This window comes from Lithobates pipiens, unplaced genomic scaffold (assembly GCF_037356315.1).
Source record: "Lithobates pipiens isolate NorthernLeopardFrog02 unplaced genomic scaffold, aLitPip1_a1.2 Scaffold_22, whole genome shotgun sequence".
Taxonomy (NCBI): domain Eukaryota; kingdom Metazoa; phylum Chordata; class Amphibia; order Anura; family Ranidae; genus Lithobates; species Lithobates pipiens.
The window spans coordinates 241,359,818-241,379,427 of record NW_027507784.1 but is presented as its reverse complement, the minus strand read 5'-3'; the positions used below and the strand labels follow the sequence as shown (position 1 = coordinate 241,379,427).

Sequence of the window (19,610 nt, the reverse complement as noted above, 5' to 3'; positions counted from 1 at the left end):
GACTACACCTAGAACCTTGGCAGGTGGGGATGGGCTTATGGTTGTGCCATCAATTTGGACAGTGAGATCAGGGGAAGGGGCATATGGGGGAGGAAAAATTGCAAGTTAGGTTTTGGATAGATTGAGTTTGAGGAAGTGGTGTGACATCCAGACTGATATATCTGATAGTAAATTAGTGATACGTGAGGAGACAGAGGGAGTGAGCTGAGGAGTAGAGAAATAGATTTATGTGTTGTCAGCGTAAAGTTGGTATTGGAAGCTATGGGAGGCTATCAGTTGACCCAGGGAGGAAGTGTAGATTGAAAATAGGAGCGGTCCAAGAATAGAACCTTGGGGGACCCCAACAGAGAAAGGAAGAGCAGAGGAGGAAGTAGAGTTGTAAGAAACGGTAAAGGTGCGGTTGGAGAAGTAGGAAGAGAACCAGCAAAGAGTACAGTCACGGAAACCAAAGGTGTGGAGTTTTTTGAGGAGGAGGCGGTGGTCAACAGTGTCAAAGGCAGCAGATAGGTCCAGGAGGAGGAGTACCGAATAATGTCGATTGGTTTTAGCCGTTAGTAGATCATTTGTTAGTTTTAGGAGAGCAGTTTCTGTGGAGTGTTGAGGACGAAATCCAGACTGAAGGGGATCAAGAAGGCTATTATCAGCGAGGTAGACGCTCAGTCGGTTGTAGACCAGATGTTCAAGGAGTTTGGATAATGATAGTTTCTGACATGTATCAAAAAGATGCTACAACATGCTTATTCTGCCCTCATCTAGTATGGTGTGCATACCCTCTAAGGCAGGCCATACATGTTTAATTTTCTTTTATTTAACAAGCAAGTAGAATGAAAGAAAGTCAGGGCACAGATCACTGTCAGAGCCATGATTGGAGAAAGTAATGATGAATCTATCCAATTATGGCTCATTGTTCTTAGGCCATACCATAAAAATATTCTCCCCAGAGCAGCCATTTGCAGTATGATATTGGCGTGGAGAAAGATAAAACAGGGCTCTGTTCTGTGTTGCTAGCTAGTTAGTGTGCTATAGTGTGCTATCGTGCTTCTATTGTCAGTGTAAAACAGGCATATGAAATTAGCGGACCTCCAGCTGTTGCAAAACTACAAGTCTCATCATGCCTCTGCCTCTGGGTGTCCGCTAATTGTATATCCCTGGTGTAGAATATCAGTTTAGTGTGAATCTAGTGATAGTTCAGTGTGAGTATAGTGTGACCATTCATTTTTATTTTGAAAATTCTCTATTCAATTTTTAAAGCATACAAATAACAACAGGCCACTCTTGCAGCCGACACCCACCGGCTATAACACAGTTGCCGGTGGACATTTACATACAAAACAAAAACAAAAATCAAGCGTAGATTAGACCCCCCCCTCCCTCCCCAAAACAATAAAACTTTTGCCTAGATATATACCATTCAAGTTGGCCTCCAACTGGAGGAAGGCACTAGGTGACACCGCACCCACGTTGTCTGACATTTTGGGCCGTGATGCTAAATGCAGTCCAAAGTATGCCCCCACTCGCCCCCCCCCCCCCCCAGCACCAAGAATTTTATATGAAGAAATAACTCGCCCCCCCTACAAAAGTGACTAGTTATCCTAATGCAGAATTATCAATATTCCTCCCGTATGCCAGTCATATACATCCCCGTTATGGCCTAGCACACCAATATCAATAGTTATAGGTTATCTGTAATTAGTCTGATACCATGTCCACCGATGTCAACCAACCCCCCCCCCCCACACCTTATCAAATTTGGTCAGTGCCCCCCTACACAAGTAGGTGGCTTTGTAAAATGGTACTGCCATGTTAACCAATGCTTTCCAGGATTCCAAGGTTGGGGCTGAGGAAATTTTCCAGGAGAGAATATTATGCTTTTTGGCATAAAACAGCAATAGGTTAAGAAGACTTATAATGTGACAATTCATTTTTACTTTAGTGTCAGTTTAATGAGTGTAGTGTGCACATTCATTTAGCGTCAGCTTAATTTGTGAGGGCAGGTTTCCTGCAGTATATATCAGTGCATTACTTCACATTTAACACAGTATATATCAGTGTGTTACTGTACGTTTAACGCAGCATATATCAGTGCGTTACTATACATTTATCGCAGTATATATCAGTGCGATACTGCACATTTAAAGCAGTATATATTCTTATGTTACTGCACATTTAGCGCAGTATATATCAGTGGGTTACTGCACATTTAGAGCAGTATACAGTTTATCTGTTTGTTAATGCATGTTTAATGCAGTATATATCCGTGTGTTACTGCACATTTAACACAGCATACATGTAATAATACTGCATTACTGTACATTTAACACAGTATATATCAGTGCATTACTGCACGTTTAACAGTATATATCTGTGCATTATTGCATGTTTAACGCAGTATATATCAGTGCGTTACAGTGCGTTTTACACAGTATATACCTGTGCGCTACTGCACGTTTTACGTAGTATATACCTGTGCGTTGCTGCACATTTAATGAAGTATATCTCAGTGTGTTACTGCACATTTAACACAGATATTTGAGTGTGTTACCACGTTTAACGCAGTATATTTCAGTGCGTTACTGCACGTTTGACGCAGTATATTTTAGTGCATTACTACACTTTTAACACAGCATATTTGAGTGCATTACTGCACGTTTATCTCAGTATATGGCAGCACGTCAGTTCAGTTTTACTGCAGTATATTGTAGTGTGTCAGTGGAATGTGTCCGTGTAGTGAGTGCTCAAGTTAAAGTGCACCAAACACCACTTTCCATTGACTAAAGTGCATTCACGTACAAATTCCCACATCATTATTACATTTTATTAATAAGCACCCCCTCCCCATCATGTCTGGGAGGCCAAGAAGCAGACAAACCCATGGCACTGTGAGCAGTCCAGCAGTGTATGTGTCCACAGGCAAAGGTGAACGTGGTCTGTCCTCAGGTAGGGCATAATTTCCTCTGTTTAGTGATGTTACCCGTGCCATCCAGCCCAAGCATGCAGAGGAGGTGGTGGACTGGTTTACTAAACCATCATCATCCTCCTCATCTTCCATCACCCAGCAGAGACTAGTGTGCAGTCCACTGCAGCTGCCAGAGTGGCTTATTTTGCCTCCTTGTCCACAGCTACTCCTGCCATAGCCCCAACATCAGGCATGTAGGAGTCAACTGAGTTATTTGAACACAGCGTCAGCCACTTGCCCCTTGATGATGTACAGCCATTAGTTGATTCAGATCTTGGTTCTGAGGTTTAGAAAAGTAGGAACATGAACCTACAGAGATGGGAGAACACTGGTAAACAACAAATTGCCAGTATTGCCCCCCAGCTGCAGCATATTGCCAAGTTGTCTCCAGTGATAATGAGGATGGAGGGGATGATGATAAAGATGAGATCATTGACGTGACAGGTGCCGGATTGAGCAGGGGAGGAAAGTGAGAGTGAGGCACAACCCCAAAGAGACAGCCATCACGTAGTAAGAGTAGAGAGCAACCACCCTATTCCACCAGATTGTGGAGCTGTTATCTCCCAGGCCACTTCCCACAGCTCAGCTGTTTGGGCCTTTATTAGCGCATATGCAGCCAATCGCACTGTTGCAATTTGCAAACTTTGCCTCAAGCAGATTAAGCATGAATCCACATGTCCAGCGTCTAAATTCAAGCTTGTCAAAGCTGCTGGCTTTACAACTTCTGCCTTTCTGTGAATTAGCCCCCTTCTGTGAATTTTCAGAATGTGCTGCACCACAATGGCAGGTTCCCAGTCACTATTTCTTTTCATGTAAGGCTATTCCAGCTCTCTACCTTCACGTGGAAGCCAATGTTGTGGTACTGGGCAAGGCAGTCAGCCGCAAGGTCCACATTACTGCTGACACATGGTCCAGAAAGCATGGTCAGGGACAATATATTTTGTTCACAGCACACTGGGTAACTCTGCTTGCAACTCAGAAGGATGCAGAACAGGGCTAAATGCTGCAGTTTGTTGTGCCACTACAACTCCATACAGGTAGTGGTGATGATGCAGGATTTGTCAGCTCCCCCCTCCTCCTCCTCCATGCCCTCCTCTGCTGAATTGTCCCATGAACTACAAGTACCCTCTAAGCGTTCAAAGGGCTATTCAATGAGTTAGGATGAAAGGTGTCATGCAGTGTTTCAGCAGGTCTGTATAGGGCATAGGAGCCACACTGGAGCAGAGATTCTGTCAGCTCTGCAGGGGCAGGCCCAGAGGTGGTTCACGCCATGCCAGCTGGAGCCAGGAATGGTGATGTCTGATAATGGCACAAACCTCCTATCTGCCCTTGGACAGGAAAAGTTGACACATGTGCCATGCCTGGCACATGTTTTCAATTTGGTTGTGCAGCATTTTTTAAGTAGGTACCCAGGGTTTGAAGATCTGCTGAAGCAGGCCAGAAAAGTCTGTAGCCATTTCAGGCGGTCATACACAGCCAGTGCTTGGATGGCTGAACTTCAGTGAGAATTCCACCTGCCTGTAAACCGCCTGATTTGTGACATGTCCACCAGGAGGAACTCGACTTTGGCAATGCTCTAGCGATGTAGAGTATGGCACAGCAACAGGCCCAGACCAGCTCTGTTTTTTTCAGCACACAGGATGGTGAGCCATGACAATGCATCCATCAGTGACACAATCCCTGTTGTGTTCCTGCTGGAGAAAACTTTGCATGGTATTATTGACAGGGCACTCAAGGCAGAGCAGCAGGAGGAAGAGGAGGACTTCCTTTCTTCTCAGGGCCCGCTTTATGCAGACACCATTCTTCTTACACCACAGAACACACAAGAGAAGAGGGAGGTGCAGGAGGTGTATTCTGGCAGCTTTGGAGGCATTGAAGTAGAACAAGACATACATCAACCCTTAACAGATGGCTTTCCAATTCCAGAACCCTTGGGAGTAGTACATGGCTGGAAGGAGGCCGTTCCAGATACTGTAATCTTCAGTGACCCTGAGGAGTCTGCTTTTCATACCTCCGCAAATTTACGGTGCACAGGCTCCCTCATTCTTCAATGCCTGCGAAAGGACCTGAGAATACATGGCATCAAGGAGAAGGATCACTATTGGTCGGCAACCCTTCTTGACCACCATTACAAGGGGAAAGTCTCAGAACTCATCCCGTCTCCACATAGGGAGCAGAAGATGAAATATCTTGAGGACACCTTAAAGAGGAGTTTTTGTAATGCCTTTCCCATCTCTGGTAGGTTACAGTCTGGTGGAAAACGTTGTTTTGAGGCTTCTGTTGGTCAAGAGAGGAGCGGTGGAGAAGATGCCTCCTCAGTGAAGCCTTTCAAAACATTTTCAGTCCTCGGCACCCAGGGCTGTCAGCTTCCACATCCCATCAGCTGCATCTTCATTATGTGGTGGGCGATTATCTAGGGGTGAATACAGATATGGAGAGCTTTCCAGTTGACGATCCACTGGGTTACTGGTTCATGAGAATAAACCACTGGCCAGAACATGCCCAGTATGCAATAGGACGGCTGGGCTGCCCTGCATCCAGCAGGCTTTCTGAATGGGCATTTAGTGCTGCCAGAGGTTTTGTGACAGATAAGAGAGCATGTCTGTCCACAGACTCCATGGACCAGCTGACATTTATCAAAATTAATTAGTCTTGTATTAGCAGCAGCTATCAAGCCTCTGAAGCCGATGTCGCTGATTAAATGCTTTCTGGATCTTGAATCTCTGAAAGACTGTCTTGACTGCCTGGCTTTGTGGGTGTTGATTTCATCTGGAAGAAATTGTTTTGGTGTAGGTTTCATGGGCACAATAAACACCCAAGGACCAATTTTTCTACACCCGTTTGTCAGGTGCATATAATTGTAATTATTTACAGCAAGGCCAATTCTTGCTTTCATCAAGAGTACTTGTATAGGGTTACAGTGTGAAGGCACCACAGCCACCTAAAGACCAATTTTTCCACATCTGTTTGACAGGTGCATATTATTGCCATTTTTGACAGCAAGGCCAATTCTTACTTTCATCAAGAGTGCCTAAACAGAGTTACGGAGTGAAGGCACCACCGACACCCAAAGACCAATTTTTTCCACACCTGTTTGACAGGTGCATATCATTGCAATTTTTGACAGCAGGGACAATTCTTGCTTTCATCAAGAGTACCTGTATTGGGTTACAGTGTGAAAACACCACTGACACTCAAAGACCAATTTTTCCATACCTGTTGCTTCTATCCAAAGTCTGTCAAAGACACACCAGAATGTATCCAAAAATTCTCTAATCTTGTCCTGATTGTACTCAATTGTGGCCTCATCATACAGACTGGCTTGCAAGCTTAGTTTATAAAATAAAGAATGGAACATGTATTTTTTTGGCTTTATAAATGTCATTATTGCTACAGCAGGCTCTATACACTATATGGATGTGCCACATTACAGACAGACTAAGGGGACCCACCCCAGGCACTATATTTAAAGGAATTTTTCATTTGTATTGTTATTTCTCATTTTGATAGTTTCACTTTTTTTTGTTTTAATTATTTTTATTGTAGTTTTAATATCACAAAACAGAGCCTCTTAGACATACCCAGGCATAATATAGTAGTAATCCTATAAGCGTTCGGACTACCCGGCGATTGGTCAGAGGTTCTAAAAGTCCCAACTGGCACACTTCCACCGTCACATAGTGGTAACTGTTAGAATAAATGTGGTGACCTCATTCCAAAAGGAATGTAATTGTGGACAGGTCCAGAAAACATGCACAAAGTCTGCTGAGGGTGCGGCGCAACGCCAACAGGAATCTGGAATATTTAGGTATATTTTATGTAGTCGTATGGGTGTGAAATACACTCTATGTATGATTTTAAATTGCATCAGTCTGTCCCTTGCAGAGACCAATTGTGAGAAGGGGTATGTCCACACCTCCTCCCAATCCTCTGAATCCATTGTAGGGAAGCCCTCGACCCATCTGGCCCTGAGGGTTTCAAGTCCCCCATTTACATTAGGTCGTAATTCACTGTTTATAGCAGAGAAAGGCTTAATCATAGATTAGTCTCTGAGCAAGTCCTCCAGATTCAAAGTATAAAAAGCCACTTGCTTTTATATATATATATATATATATATATATATATATATATATATATATATATATATATACTGTATATGTATGTATTGTGACATTCAGAAGAGAGGGAAAGGAGGTTTTAATGTTTTGTGCTTACATTTAGCCCTGATCCAAGCCAAATTTATTTTTTACTGGCTTCTAATTGCTGCTATTACTGTGTTCAGAGGTTTAAGGAGGTTTTGTTGCAGGCCTCTCTCTCTCTGTCCTGGGCCACAGGAAGCTACTCTTTGACAAAATCTTCAGTGCTTCACTGGCTTGGATTTGTTTTCTGTTTATTTAGCTACCTGCAACCTTTTATGATAAATTCAGTGTAATAACTCCCTGCTGTCTGAAATCTGCTTGTGCATCCTCCATAAGTCTGAATGTGCCTTTACCCTTTAAAGCAAACTCTGCCCATGTAGATCCAAGCAACAAGTTCACTTTAACGCTTCCTTCCCTAGCAACGCATGCTCACCTTTTCTTAGCTGCTCTGTTCAAAAGTGAAGAAAGCATCCAGCACTTCTGGGTAAGGAGGGACAGTTCACTCGGTGCTGTTCCTTTCATGGTTGTTAGTCATTGTCACAGCAACATCACATGGGGCAAGGAGAGAGTCCTCAGCCCTGTGTAAGCTGTCACTAAAGTGAAACAGAGCTTACACAAGGCTTTCTTTTCTTGCTCCTGGTTGAGTCTTTAGGCCTAGAAGCAAAGGGAATTTGAGTATATGCTACTAGAGAGGTGGGCATTAAAGTGGACCCCCTGCTTTTCCCTACATGAGCAAAGCACACGTGAAATAATGTATGTAAAATAATCACATTTGATGATATGACAATAAAATAAATTCTGTGTCTTGCTTAGGGTAAATTTATTCGAATCAACTTTGACGTTACTGGCTACATTGTGGGAGCGAACATTGAAACCTGTATCCTTTTTAGCCTGCTATACTTCAAGGAACTCTGGTAAGCCTAGTCAGCCAGTTAGATAAACAGATCTGCTCTGTATGTCTAAGTAAGGCAAATATCCACAGTAGAAATATAAACACACTAAGACATGGAAATTGTTTATATAGATGCTAAATTCACAATTTTTACAGCTCCAAAAGATGCTCTTCCCAGCTACTACCAAAGTCAAAGATTATGACAATTTGTTCCGCCATCTCAATTCAAAAATGATCTTTATCTAAGAAAATAATTCACCCATTCATTGAAAACATTTTTTCTGAGTCCATGATTGCCAACAAATTAAAATAATTTCTAGTGAAACCAATGCTGTAGGCCAGTTCCTGGAAGCCAGAAACAGTGGGCAACTTCATGAGTCTCTATACCTCTAATAATGGAAAGCAAGGAATAATGATGTATGGAAAGTAGTGGAAGCCAAAGTTTACCATGCATTCATTTATGGCTGAACACCTGAAGATGATTTGCCAAGTACTGTTTTTTGCACATTGCTCTTTGCCTTAATAGTGTTTCCGTTTCTTTATATTGCTTCTAATTATTAACACTTTTTTGGCTTCTTTAAGTTTATTACCTCCCCACTTTGAATGCAAGACATGGCTGCATGAATCTCACAAACAAGGAAAATACATTTAGTTTCAGCAGCCTATAGAATCTCAAAACACTCTTATAAGCCCTTTTGACTATTGTTAGTGTTGTCAAGTGACCACTTCAGGCTACCTTAATTGACAACAGTTAAAAGAGAAGATTGTAAACTGCTCTTTTAATTTGTAGCTATCTAGGGAGATGTATGTGGAAGGTGCAATTTAGGGACATATGGAAGATACCTCTACTGACCTGTCCTTTTTTCTAAAATGCTAGTTGTCTGATCCATTTGCTTTAATTATTTCAAACCACTGATCAGAAAAGCAGGTGATGAAGATTTTCATTCTGACTTTACTTTCTACATTCTTATTTTAGGTCAGTAACTCTGAAAGCATTGATACCAGGGACATCTGCGCCATTGGCGTGTTCAGGAGGTGGCCGTCAATGGCACCCTGCATATTTACAGGTTTCCTTTAAAGCCTATTTCTAACATTTAAAAATAGTTGGAGGGCTCAGCTGAACACATTTGCAAATATATTTTGAAGCCTTCCACCAATACCAAGGTGCATTTGCAAGTGTGTTCCTATTGTTATCATTAGAATACTAAGGCTGGCCATACATTATACAATTTTCTTGTACAATTTTCCTTTAGATTTACCAAAACCATATAATAGGAGGTCAAACCTAAACACTTTCAATTTGTATGCAATCAGGCAGGCCATTGTACTACATAGTTGAAGGTTAATCTAAAGAAAATGTAATAGGAAAAGTGTATGGTGTATGGCCAGCTTAACACTGGGTCACATAAAGCAATGACTTTATTGAATGCCTCAAATGTAAGACATCTGAAGACATCTGAACTTGCCTAGGGCAGCTGAAAAGTTCTTGTGTGTAGAAAGAGAAAAATCACAGGGTTAGATGAAACTTAGAGGAAAATATTATAGACGGAACCTTCTGAATTACAAGTTCAGCAAACATAGCATCACTGTAGTGTCCTCAATATTGGATCTTGTTTAGATCCATTATACAGGAATGTTTTGTACAAAGGTTAAATTATAAATGGACATTCCAATAAGGAATATTAAGATGTTGGCACCATATGCCACTGTATAAACAAGTACTGAATTTCTTAACTTTTTAGTTCAGCGTTGTTTACAGTTGTTTTCTGTCCTAGAGAAAGTTGTTTCTTTAATAACTAAATAGATTTGCTCGAAAAATCCCGTGCTGTTCGTCAAGCAAGGGAAGAAAGAGCTTTCCACATCTTTTACTATTTACTCCAAGGTGCCAAACCTGCTTGGAAAGGTATGTGATATAGATCCAAAATAGTATATGCATGTTATGTTTAAACATTCAGTTGTCAGAACAAAGTCAGCTGCAGATACAGCACCTGTTGTAACACACTTGCCTAATGCCAAAACCTCTAAAAAGCATTATTTTTTTTCTAAACTGATTAATTTCTAACACTGTAAAAAACAATATCTGCAAATAATTATTTTTGTAATTTTATTACAGGTACTTATATGGCACTGTCAATTTACGCAGTGCTTAACATATATATATTACACATTCACATCAGTCCCTGCCCTCAAGGAGCTTACACTCTAATGTCTCATGTTTATTGCAACTGCTAGATATGTTTATATATTATGAGCAGTATCTGTATGTGGCTACTCCTCATAGGCCAAGTTTTGCTGAGCAGAGCATAACTTAGGAAAAAATTAACCCCTTAAGATGCAATAGAAATGTTCCATGGTCTGCCTTGACATGTATTGTACATATATCATCAGTCACCATGGTGTGGCTGGTTTAATGTAAACACATTGTTTATTAGGGTGTCAAGTGTAGAAGAACATATTTCTCCATTCATCCATACAGTAAAATTATTGGTGCTGTATATGTCTAGTATTTAACTGGTAATGTGCAAATCTGCTGAAGGCCAATGGCACGCTCAGGGCCAGATTTACCATTAGCCACAATAGACATGTGCAAGGAGGTACCATAGGCAGATTTTAGCATTTTAAATAATGGTCATGCATTATATTCTATTATCAGTAGGAACAGTCATTTAATATAATTATTATTATATTATTATACACGATTTATATAGCGCCAACAGTTTACGCAGCGCTTTACAATGTATAGGGGGGACAACACAATTACAATACAATACAAAAGGTACAGAAGGGCCCTGCTCGTAGAGCTTATATTCTAAAGGAGGGGGTGGTGGTACAAAAGGTAATAGTGTAATTGTGTATGCATCTTTGAGTTGATTTATAAAAAACAAATAGTCTGTTCACTTTGCAAGGGAATTTTCAATTTTGATCGATATTTTTAGGATACGATCATCAATCTCATCTGTGTTTTTACTATGCAATCTAATAAACTGATCTATTGACATACAATCAGATTCATGAACAAAGCACATTAATTGTGTTTTAAAATTGAAAGCAGTGTGGCCTCCGGAGCACCTTAAAGTATAACTGAAGGCAAAACATTTTTTTTTAGTTTTGGATAGAGTGAAGAGGAGTTAAAATACTTGTCAGTTTGTATTGCTGTCTGTGCCCCTGCTAAGAAGATTCACCCTCCCTATTTGCCCTGCTTACCATTAGCATTGAAAAAAATTGAAAGTAATAAACAAATCTCCAACTTTGGGCTGTCCCCAGAAAAGAAGTAGAGGGGAATTGGGACACTAGTTCTGGTGACCTGGGAGTCCCCGAAAATCCCCTAATTTGCAGAGATTTCTTCTCACTTCCCATTTGGCTATGGGATAGTAAATGAAGGGAAATCTCTGCAATGGGACAAAGATGGCAAAAAATAAAAAATAAATAAAAATCTGAAGGGGTTATAACCTTTCCTTACTCTATCCAATGAAATGAAAAAATAAAGTTGTGCCTACAGTTCTACTTTAATCCAATAAAAATACAATAAAATAAGAACTATACTGACTGAATACTATTTCAGCTGTCTGGTACCAGAACATTGTATGGTAGTAATATAAAAGAACAAATTAGAAATGTTGTTTCATATACTTATCCTAAATGCTAAAAGTCTATGTTCAATGCACATAACTGCTCTTGTACTATATAACCCTTTGCAAACGGGGGTGGGGGATGTCTAACTGCTGTGCATCCCTATTGGCGTTTTATTGCCCGCTGGAGGAACAGGTGCAGTATCTAGCCCCACTGACTGCAGCTTGTCACAGTTTATGTCAGTCTGCATCTGGGTGGAGCTAAACATTGTGGGGTTAATTTGATAAAGGCAAATAGACTTGCTCCAGAGCTTAGTAAATGAACAGAAGCTCTGCTGACTTCCAACATCCAATCACATGCAAAGAAAAATTATGTTTTTTTTTTGTTTTTTTAGTTTCCTTGAATGTGGTTGGGTATTCTTTGCCAGATTAAGCTTTATCTTATTTACTAAGCTCTGGAGCAACTGCACTTTTCAAAGTGCAGTCTATTTGCCTTTAGTAAATCAACACCTGTACCAAATGTTTCATGTCCACAATTTGCTCTTCTGCATTCTGGGCATTCATCCCTGTACACATAGAACCCTAAGCACGAGTACCACTTGGTAAAGCATTTCAACCCTAGACATGAGTACCACTTGTTGAAGCATTCAGCCCTGCCCAGCTGCAATCTGATAGGCTGCAGGCAGTGGGCTGGACTCAATGCTGCATCTATGCAATGTGCCTATTATTAAAAGGCTCCCTTGGTATTACATTGTTATGGAAAGATCCTGCATAATGTTATAAAATTCTCACTTCTGATACATTATTGATTCTAAATATATAGAGCATTACAAAGAAGTATTTTTACTTAGGTCTATATACAAAATAATAATTCAGCTGTTGGCAGGGTAGGCTGCAAAATGGAGTTCCTTGGCAGCATGTTGTTTAACTTTGACTTAGAATACTAGACACTATTGAATATAGATTAGAATGAGTACTAAATTGATTATGTCAATATGTATTTAGATGTGCTAATTCACATTTTTTTTCTTTTTTTTTTTTTAAGAGGAATTACTTCTTGAAGGTTTTAGCAATTACACATTTATGTCCCATGGTTATGTGCCTATCCCGTCTCAGGATGATTCTGATATGTTCCAAGAAACATTGGAAGCTATGGAAATTATGGGATTTAATGAAGAGGAACAAATATGTAAGTTACCAGTTTACTTTTTCAACCTGTGTCCTCTAGCCTGTGTCTTCTAGGAGTTCCAGCCTGTCCTTGGCAATCTGAAAAAAAACACACTTTCATTTTTACCCGTTTTGCTGATTTCTCACTCTGGTCTGGTGAACCTGCAGTCACCAGGACAGTTATGTGTGCAGAAATCACTCCAATAAAGCCTTGATATAAATAGGAGACTGAAAGGGGTTCCTATCCTTTAACACTCTTACATTGTTTTGCCTAGGAAAGAAACATATCTGCTACTTTATGTAAACATATTTTGGTATTCCTAAAGCTATTGTAAACCCTCAGCTTGTAAAACAACTCATTCAGTTTAAAATATCTGTGTGTATACAAAAACCCATTATAAATACCTTATTTTCTATTTTTTATAAATAATCACATTCCTTCTGTTCTCAGCTGGAGGAGGAGAAACAGCAGCACACTAATCTTCCCAGTGAATGGCTATGTGCGGGGGGGGGGGGGTGTCAGGACAAGTCTGACCATTGGAGGAGAGCACACTGAGTTTGCAACACAGCTAGAGAACTGACCGAGGTGTGTTCTTCTGCTTAGTGTGGTCAGTTTGTAGCAGGAAAGCATAGGGACTGGCAGGAACAGCAAGGATTTCACACAAAGGAAGCAATATTAAGAGAACAGGATATGTTTTCATACAAGTACACGATACAGCGGACACATATCATTAATATGAAATGTTCGGTTTCTATACTCTTTAAGTAATAGTTTTACTGTCAAATAAAGATAGGGCTGATTTTTTTTTATTCCTAAGCAGCCATCCCAAAGAAGAAACATTATTTGGTAAGGAGGTATCTCCATTTGTGTAACATAGTAGCCATAAAAATTTAACAATAAGGCGTTCAATAAAGTTTATGTTAATATCAAATATCTACATTTTTGTACATGTGGGTGTACTGTAATGAACATACAACAGATTTGAATGGTTTAAGAAGCCCTTTCCAACGCTGTAACATTTTCATTTCAAATTTTGTGGTCCTTTAAGAAAATGACATTTTGATTGCACCAAAGGTTATAAATTATTTTATGAGCTAAGCCCAACAGAAGAATTTATACCAATTATAGTCAGTCTTTTCTCTTTGAAGTATCCTCATTTACCAATTAAATTAATCTTGTGAATCTGAAGCACTGATCCTTAATATCATTGCTGGCATCTTTAATAATGTAACCATTAACTCCTTCATTGTATGTCAAGCCAGGTCAGCTGATCAGTAGACTGTAGTAGGGTGCACTACATATTGACTTCACATTTAGTAAAAGTGTGAGTACACCTGCAACTGAAATATATGTTATGTCAGAAGGCTGTGACCTGTCTAAGGGCGAGTGTACTTGTGCATGTTTGCTTTGCATCTTATGGAGTAGTGTACATAGAAAACAAATCTCAGCCGGAACTCAAAATGTTCTTAGACTCGTTGCAAATACCTATGTACACTAACCCTAAGACATTTAAAGGCTATAATAGGGAAAACAAGTTTCACTAATTGGGTTTGTGTTTTTATGACACAAGATATGTTTATACAGGGGAGGACGCAAAGAGTTTAATCTACTAAATGCAAATAGGTTGTTTGCAAGGGAATTTTCACTATCCACTGACTAGGGGATGCAGAAGAAACCAATCAAGTACACTTGGTACTGGTGATGTAACAATTACTAAAATAAAGTCAATTCATTAGTAATGATGGTTAAATGTGGCAGTGTAAGTAGAGACAAAGTAAAAACTTTGCATTGCTGTTCAGGAAAAAAAAACGCTGCATTGGTACTCAGGGGAAAGTTTGATTTTAATGCTCAAGAAAATGTTTGTATTGGAGCTCAGGGAAAAGTCTGCATTGGCGTCCAGGGAAAAGTCTGCATTTGTGCTCAGAGAAAAAGTTTGCATTGGTGGTAAGCAGGGACATTTTCCAGGGTAACAGATCCCCTCTGGGTTGTTGAGCAACCGCAGGAAAAGCCACTGTCAGTACTGACAGGGTGGGGGTGAAAAACTCTCTTTGGTGCAATTCCACACACTATATGCATCGGCTGCTGGTCTATAGACCCATCCTGTCAGCACTGGCAAATGCCTTTCTACCTTCTCAGGTGGCCTGGAACTATTAGCAGTAGCTACAGGGGAAAACTGGAAAGCAAGCATATATACCGTATGTTTCATTAACGTTTTAACAAACGTGTCACTCTTTACTATTATTGTTCTGGGAATGTCTTTTCTTCTACTTTCCTCACTAGATATCTCATACACCTCACAATTCTCACCAGATAGAAGCTAGGAGTAAAAGTCGACTCTTTCTTGTTTACATTTTCTGTACATATTTTAATGCACAAATGATCAATTTAAGAAAACTTTAAAAAAAAATGGAAGAAATCCCGCGAGCCACCACTGGCCAGATGCTTAAATTGAATAAATTATCCAATAGCTGCTAGCATTAAACACGTCACATATATTGTGCAAAGACAAATGAATAAATTAGATACGCTGCACTAAAAAAATATATTAATAATAGCGTACACTAATACTATGTGTAATACCTCCAAGTTATTAAATCAAATAGGATATAAATAAATAAATATCAGATAAGTGAACACATAAAATAAATGCATATGGCATACAATAAAAACTATATTTAAAGTGCCTGGTGCATAACTATGCTCAAAAGAAATAAGCATAAACAAATAATACACCGAAAGTACTCCTGTGCTGGTATAAAGTGTCCAAATAGTTTATTAATGACCGTGCTGAAAAAAGAACAACAACAATGCAGGAAAAATTGGTGATTCAGGTTATATAACACAGTGCTAATGTGCATATGATTAACATCCAAATGCATTGCTGATAATGTGATGATAGTCCGTGTAATTCAAAAACTATTTAATGTGATCCAAGACGTGCTAGGGTGTCATCACTCAGGTGCCACCCTTAGGTAATAAATGCTCACCTTCGAGTGTACGACTTTGCGATTAAGCTAAGACAAAGCAGGCATTTGAACCACCTCTGGGCGCTTTGATAGTATCAGGCTCCTGGGTTCCTCAGCATATCCATCCAGGATATATGAAAGGAAAACTCGATAGTGCAATAAAGTTTAAACAATTTATTAACTAAAGCAAAAATCCCCTTCTGGGGTACTCAGACAGATCGGGTGCGTCAGTGCACCATTCTATGATGCACATAAATAAGGTATACCAAGTTGGTATCGGGATGATACGAGTGTCCTCCTTAGCTGACAAGCTGCCTGCCGTGCTGCCGGTGTGAATGGGGCGTAGTGAATTGGAAAAGACTATTTTCAATTAAATATAATCAGAAAATAATAAATATTAATGGAAACTATGCATGTAAGGCAAAACCTTAGTTTGAGAGCGTTTTGCAAGACAAACAAGTTTTTTTAATAAATTTTGACTTCATATACAAGCGAAGTCTTGATATACAAGTAGAGTCATGTCACAACTGAGTGTAAAAGAGAAAAGAGGCACCTCTAAGTGTAGCAATATGGTTACTTTTAATGAAGGTACAACATTTAGCAACATATTGCTACACTTAGAGACACCTCTCTTCTCTTTCATACTCTCTAGCTCCTGCTGGATTTTGCTTCCAATCCTCTTGTGGAGGCTTCCATTTGTGAATGGATATTTTATGGTTACACAACCTATCACATTGCAATAATCTTTTTATATGGACTATAAACTGAAAGACCTATGAATAAATGGTTGTGGAAGGAATCATTTGAGTTTACATTATTTCTTATGGGGAAATTTGCTTTGATATACAATTGCTTTGGATTACAAACATGTTTCTGGAACGAATTATGCTCGTAATCCAAGGTTTTACTGTATTATGCTTTAGTGAAATGACCCTGATAAAATAGGTAGAGAGCCAATATTTGTTGCAATGATGAAAAATATGATGATGTTTATTTAAAGCAAACTAAAACTCTTTTTCTCTGTGGCAGCCATGATGAAGGTGGTATCCTCAGTATTACAGCTGGGTAATATTGTCTTCAAGAAGGAAAGAAACACAGACCAGGCTTCCATGCCAGATGATACAGGTATACCTATATAATAAAGAACTTAGAACTTGTCACCAGTATTTCTGCTTTATGCTTCAGGTACACTGCTGATGGTAAATGGACGTTTAGGAGCAGTTGAGCATTTTTTTCAGCTGCCCCTGAACTCTCCTGTTATCTTATCAGTACATGTGTACACTGTCATTTATAGTCATTTCTAGGCAGTTGAGTTTAGAAGCATTTTTTGGAAAGCAAAAAAATGCGTTCAGGAGGGATGTTCAGAGGCATTTGAAACGCCAAATGCCTGCAGCAGCTTGTAAATGCATGTAAATGAGGTAACTCGCATTAGCCACATTTTGTTTACAGGCGTTTTTAAAGGAGATACATTTTTGGCTATTTGAAGAAAAAAAGGCCTCTAAACGCAAACGTGGCTAAACGCGGCATGTAAATGCAGAAAAACTGATGCCCTGGACTGATTTACCCACTTCCTGATAAGGACATTTTTTGCGATACGATACTGCAACGTTTTAACTGACAACTGCGTGGTCATGCGACGTTGTACCCAAAGGAGATTCATGTCCTTTTTTTTCCCCACAAATAGAGCTTTCTTTTGGTGGTATTTGATAACCTCTGTGGTTTTTATGTTTTGTAAAAAAAAAAAATAGTGACAAATTTTGAAAAAAAAAAACAATATTTTTTACTTTTTGCTATAATAAATATCCTCAACACAAACACATTTCTTCCTCAGTTTAGGCCAATATGTATTCTTCTTCTTCTGTAAAAAAAAATCCCAGTTATCGTGTCTACAAAATAGGGGATAGATTTATGGCAGAAATTGAGAATCTTAATTTAAAAGATTGTTTGGATACTCACCTTAATTATCCAATTGGGCAAAAAGCAAATTCCTATTCACTTTGAATATCCAATCATATGCAGATGCTTTTCACATAACCAGATAACTGAAGTGTGTATTCACCATTTTTTTGTGAATATTCTTTACTCCTTTAGTAAATCAGGTGAAATATCAGGTGCTGTAAAGGGTGTATACTGTACGAAGCATTGGTATTTGTATTTATGTCAATATTAAAAAATCCACAAATTCAAGAAAGACTGTAAATATAAATACAATGGAATTTGACACAAACTCCATTAGCCCTGTTTCATCAAAACACTATAATACAAGGAGAAACTAGTTCTTTATGTGGGTAGGTAGCAAAGACTGTTCTTTCCTTAGATACGCTAATAATTGAGTCCTGATTTATTTTAAAAATACAAGTCACTTAACTTTACTCAATATATTTTCAGCTGCTCAAAAATGTTGTCACCTTATGGGAATTAATGTGACAGACTTTACAAGATGCATCCTTAGCCCTCGTATCAAGGTCGGAAGGGATTTTGTGCAAAAAGCTCAAACCAAAGAACAGGTAGGTTTCCAGTTATTGTTATACAGTCTACTGAGATATATGCCCATTCATACTATAGGGTTGAGTGTAACTGTCATGATCCATGGATTCGTTTAAGGTGGTTGAAGAACATAGAATGTTGTCTAAAGTTGTCTGAATACTAATAAGCCATTGGGCTATGTTAAAGGATGTTTATGGCATTTCTTTTTTATTCTAGGCTATATTGTGTATGCGGTCATATTTTTACATATTGTGTTATCAAGTGTTATAAAGTGTTTTTTGCTTCCTGCCTATAGGCTGATTTTGCAATTGAAGCTTTAGCCAAAGCCACTTATGAGCGACTCTTTTTGTGGATTCTTAATCGTGTTAACAAAGCTCTGGATAAAACCAAGCGGCAAGGAGCCTCTTTCTTGGGTATTCTTGACATTGCTGGATTTGAGATTTTTGAGGTAACTAAAATTACTGGCTGTTATTAAATTAACATTACCTATGTTAAAAATATGCAGATATTCATTAGCTATATTGAATATTTGAATATATAGTATGTTATGGTAAGGTAATAGATAACTTAGTTTGTTAATGAAAGGTGATATTGCGAACTATGTTTACAAAAGTTGGAAATAACTTAGTTAGAGGCTAATCATGACGCAGGCCTATGCGTGAACATTAAACCCCATCTACCACAACAATGGCTGATAGATTTTTGTCAAAAATTGGCAACAAAGTTTGAGCATATCTTTGGTCCCAGCTAGATCCATCTGTGGGGATATTCCACATTGATGAACTAATAGCCTGTAACACTGAAAGGTTTCAGAATGTGGATGCCATGCTCACTGTTCATATATCCCAGTGCATGGTTAACACTCAAACGAATAAACCTTAAAGCATACATCAAGTCAAAATGAAAAATATATATATTTCATACATCTCCACAACACATGCACAGTTCCCAAGTTTTATCCCTTTAAACATGCTGCAAATATAAAAAAATGTTGATGTGTCAGAAATATAGTGTGCTCCTACCTTCTTATGTGACATGACAGCACAGTTCTGAATTCCTAAGTTATCAGCTCACAAGATTTCTGGAAAAAGCAACAGGTACATTTCATTTATTAAACAGCTGTGACAAAATACGAAGGGTATATTTAGCAGTCCAAAAGGGGGTAGATTTAATACATTCATTATTAGGGTTTACACACACTTTTAGAAAAATGTGCCAGTATTGCAAATATTTACTAAATATATTTTATCTTTGCCCAGGTATGCACTTTAATATTGTGCTCATAAAACAAAAAAATGGCTCCAATAAAATACATTATCCGCTATAATTTATGCTACATTCACATGGGCATAATAGTGTTTCTGATCCCATTACGCATATCTTTTTCTAATACAAAAGTTCCTGTGTAATAATCTGTAATTATCTGAGTAAAA

The 19,610-nt window shown here is 38.9% G+C and overlaps 1 protein-coding gene across 3 annotated transcripts in view; it reads left to right on the top strand.

Annotated features, from left to right (window-relative positions):
- The window catches only part of LOC143924551 (myosin-11), a 141,661-nt gene that overhangs the window by 69,361 nt on the left and 52,690 nt on the right, over positions 1–19,610 (top strand). For all 3 annotated transcript variants that reach the window (XM_077448926.1, XM_077448925.1, XM_077448927.1), the window contains 6 exons: positions 7,909–7,972; positions 9,792–9,890; positions 12,602–12,745; positions 16,720–16,815; positions 18,079–18,197; positions 18,473–18,625. In XM_077448926.1, coding sequence (XP_077305052.1) covers positions 7,909–7,972; positions 9,792–9,890; positions 12,602–12,745; positions 16,720–16,815; positions 18,079–18,197; positions 18,473–18,625 — 675 coding nt within the window. The remainder of the gene's footprint in view (positions 1–7,908; positions 7,973–9,791; positions 9,891–12,601; positions 12,746–16,719; positions 16,816–18,078; positions 18,198–18,472; positions 18,626–19,610) is intronic.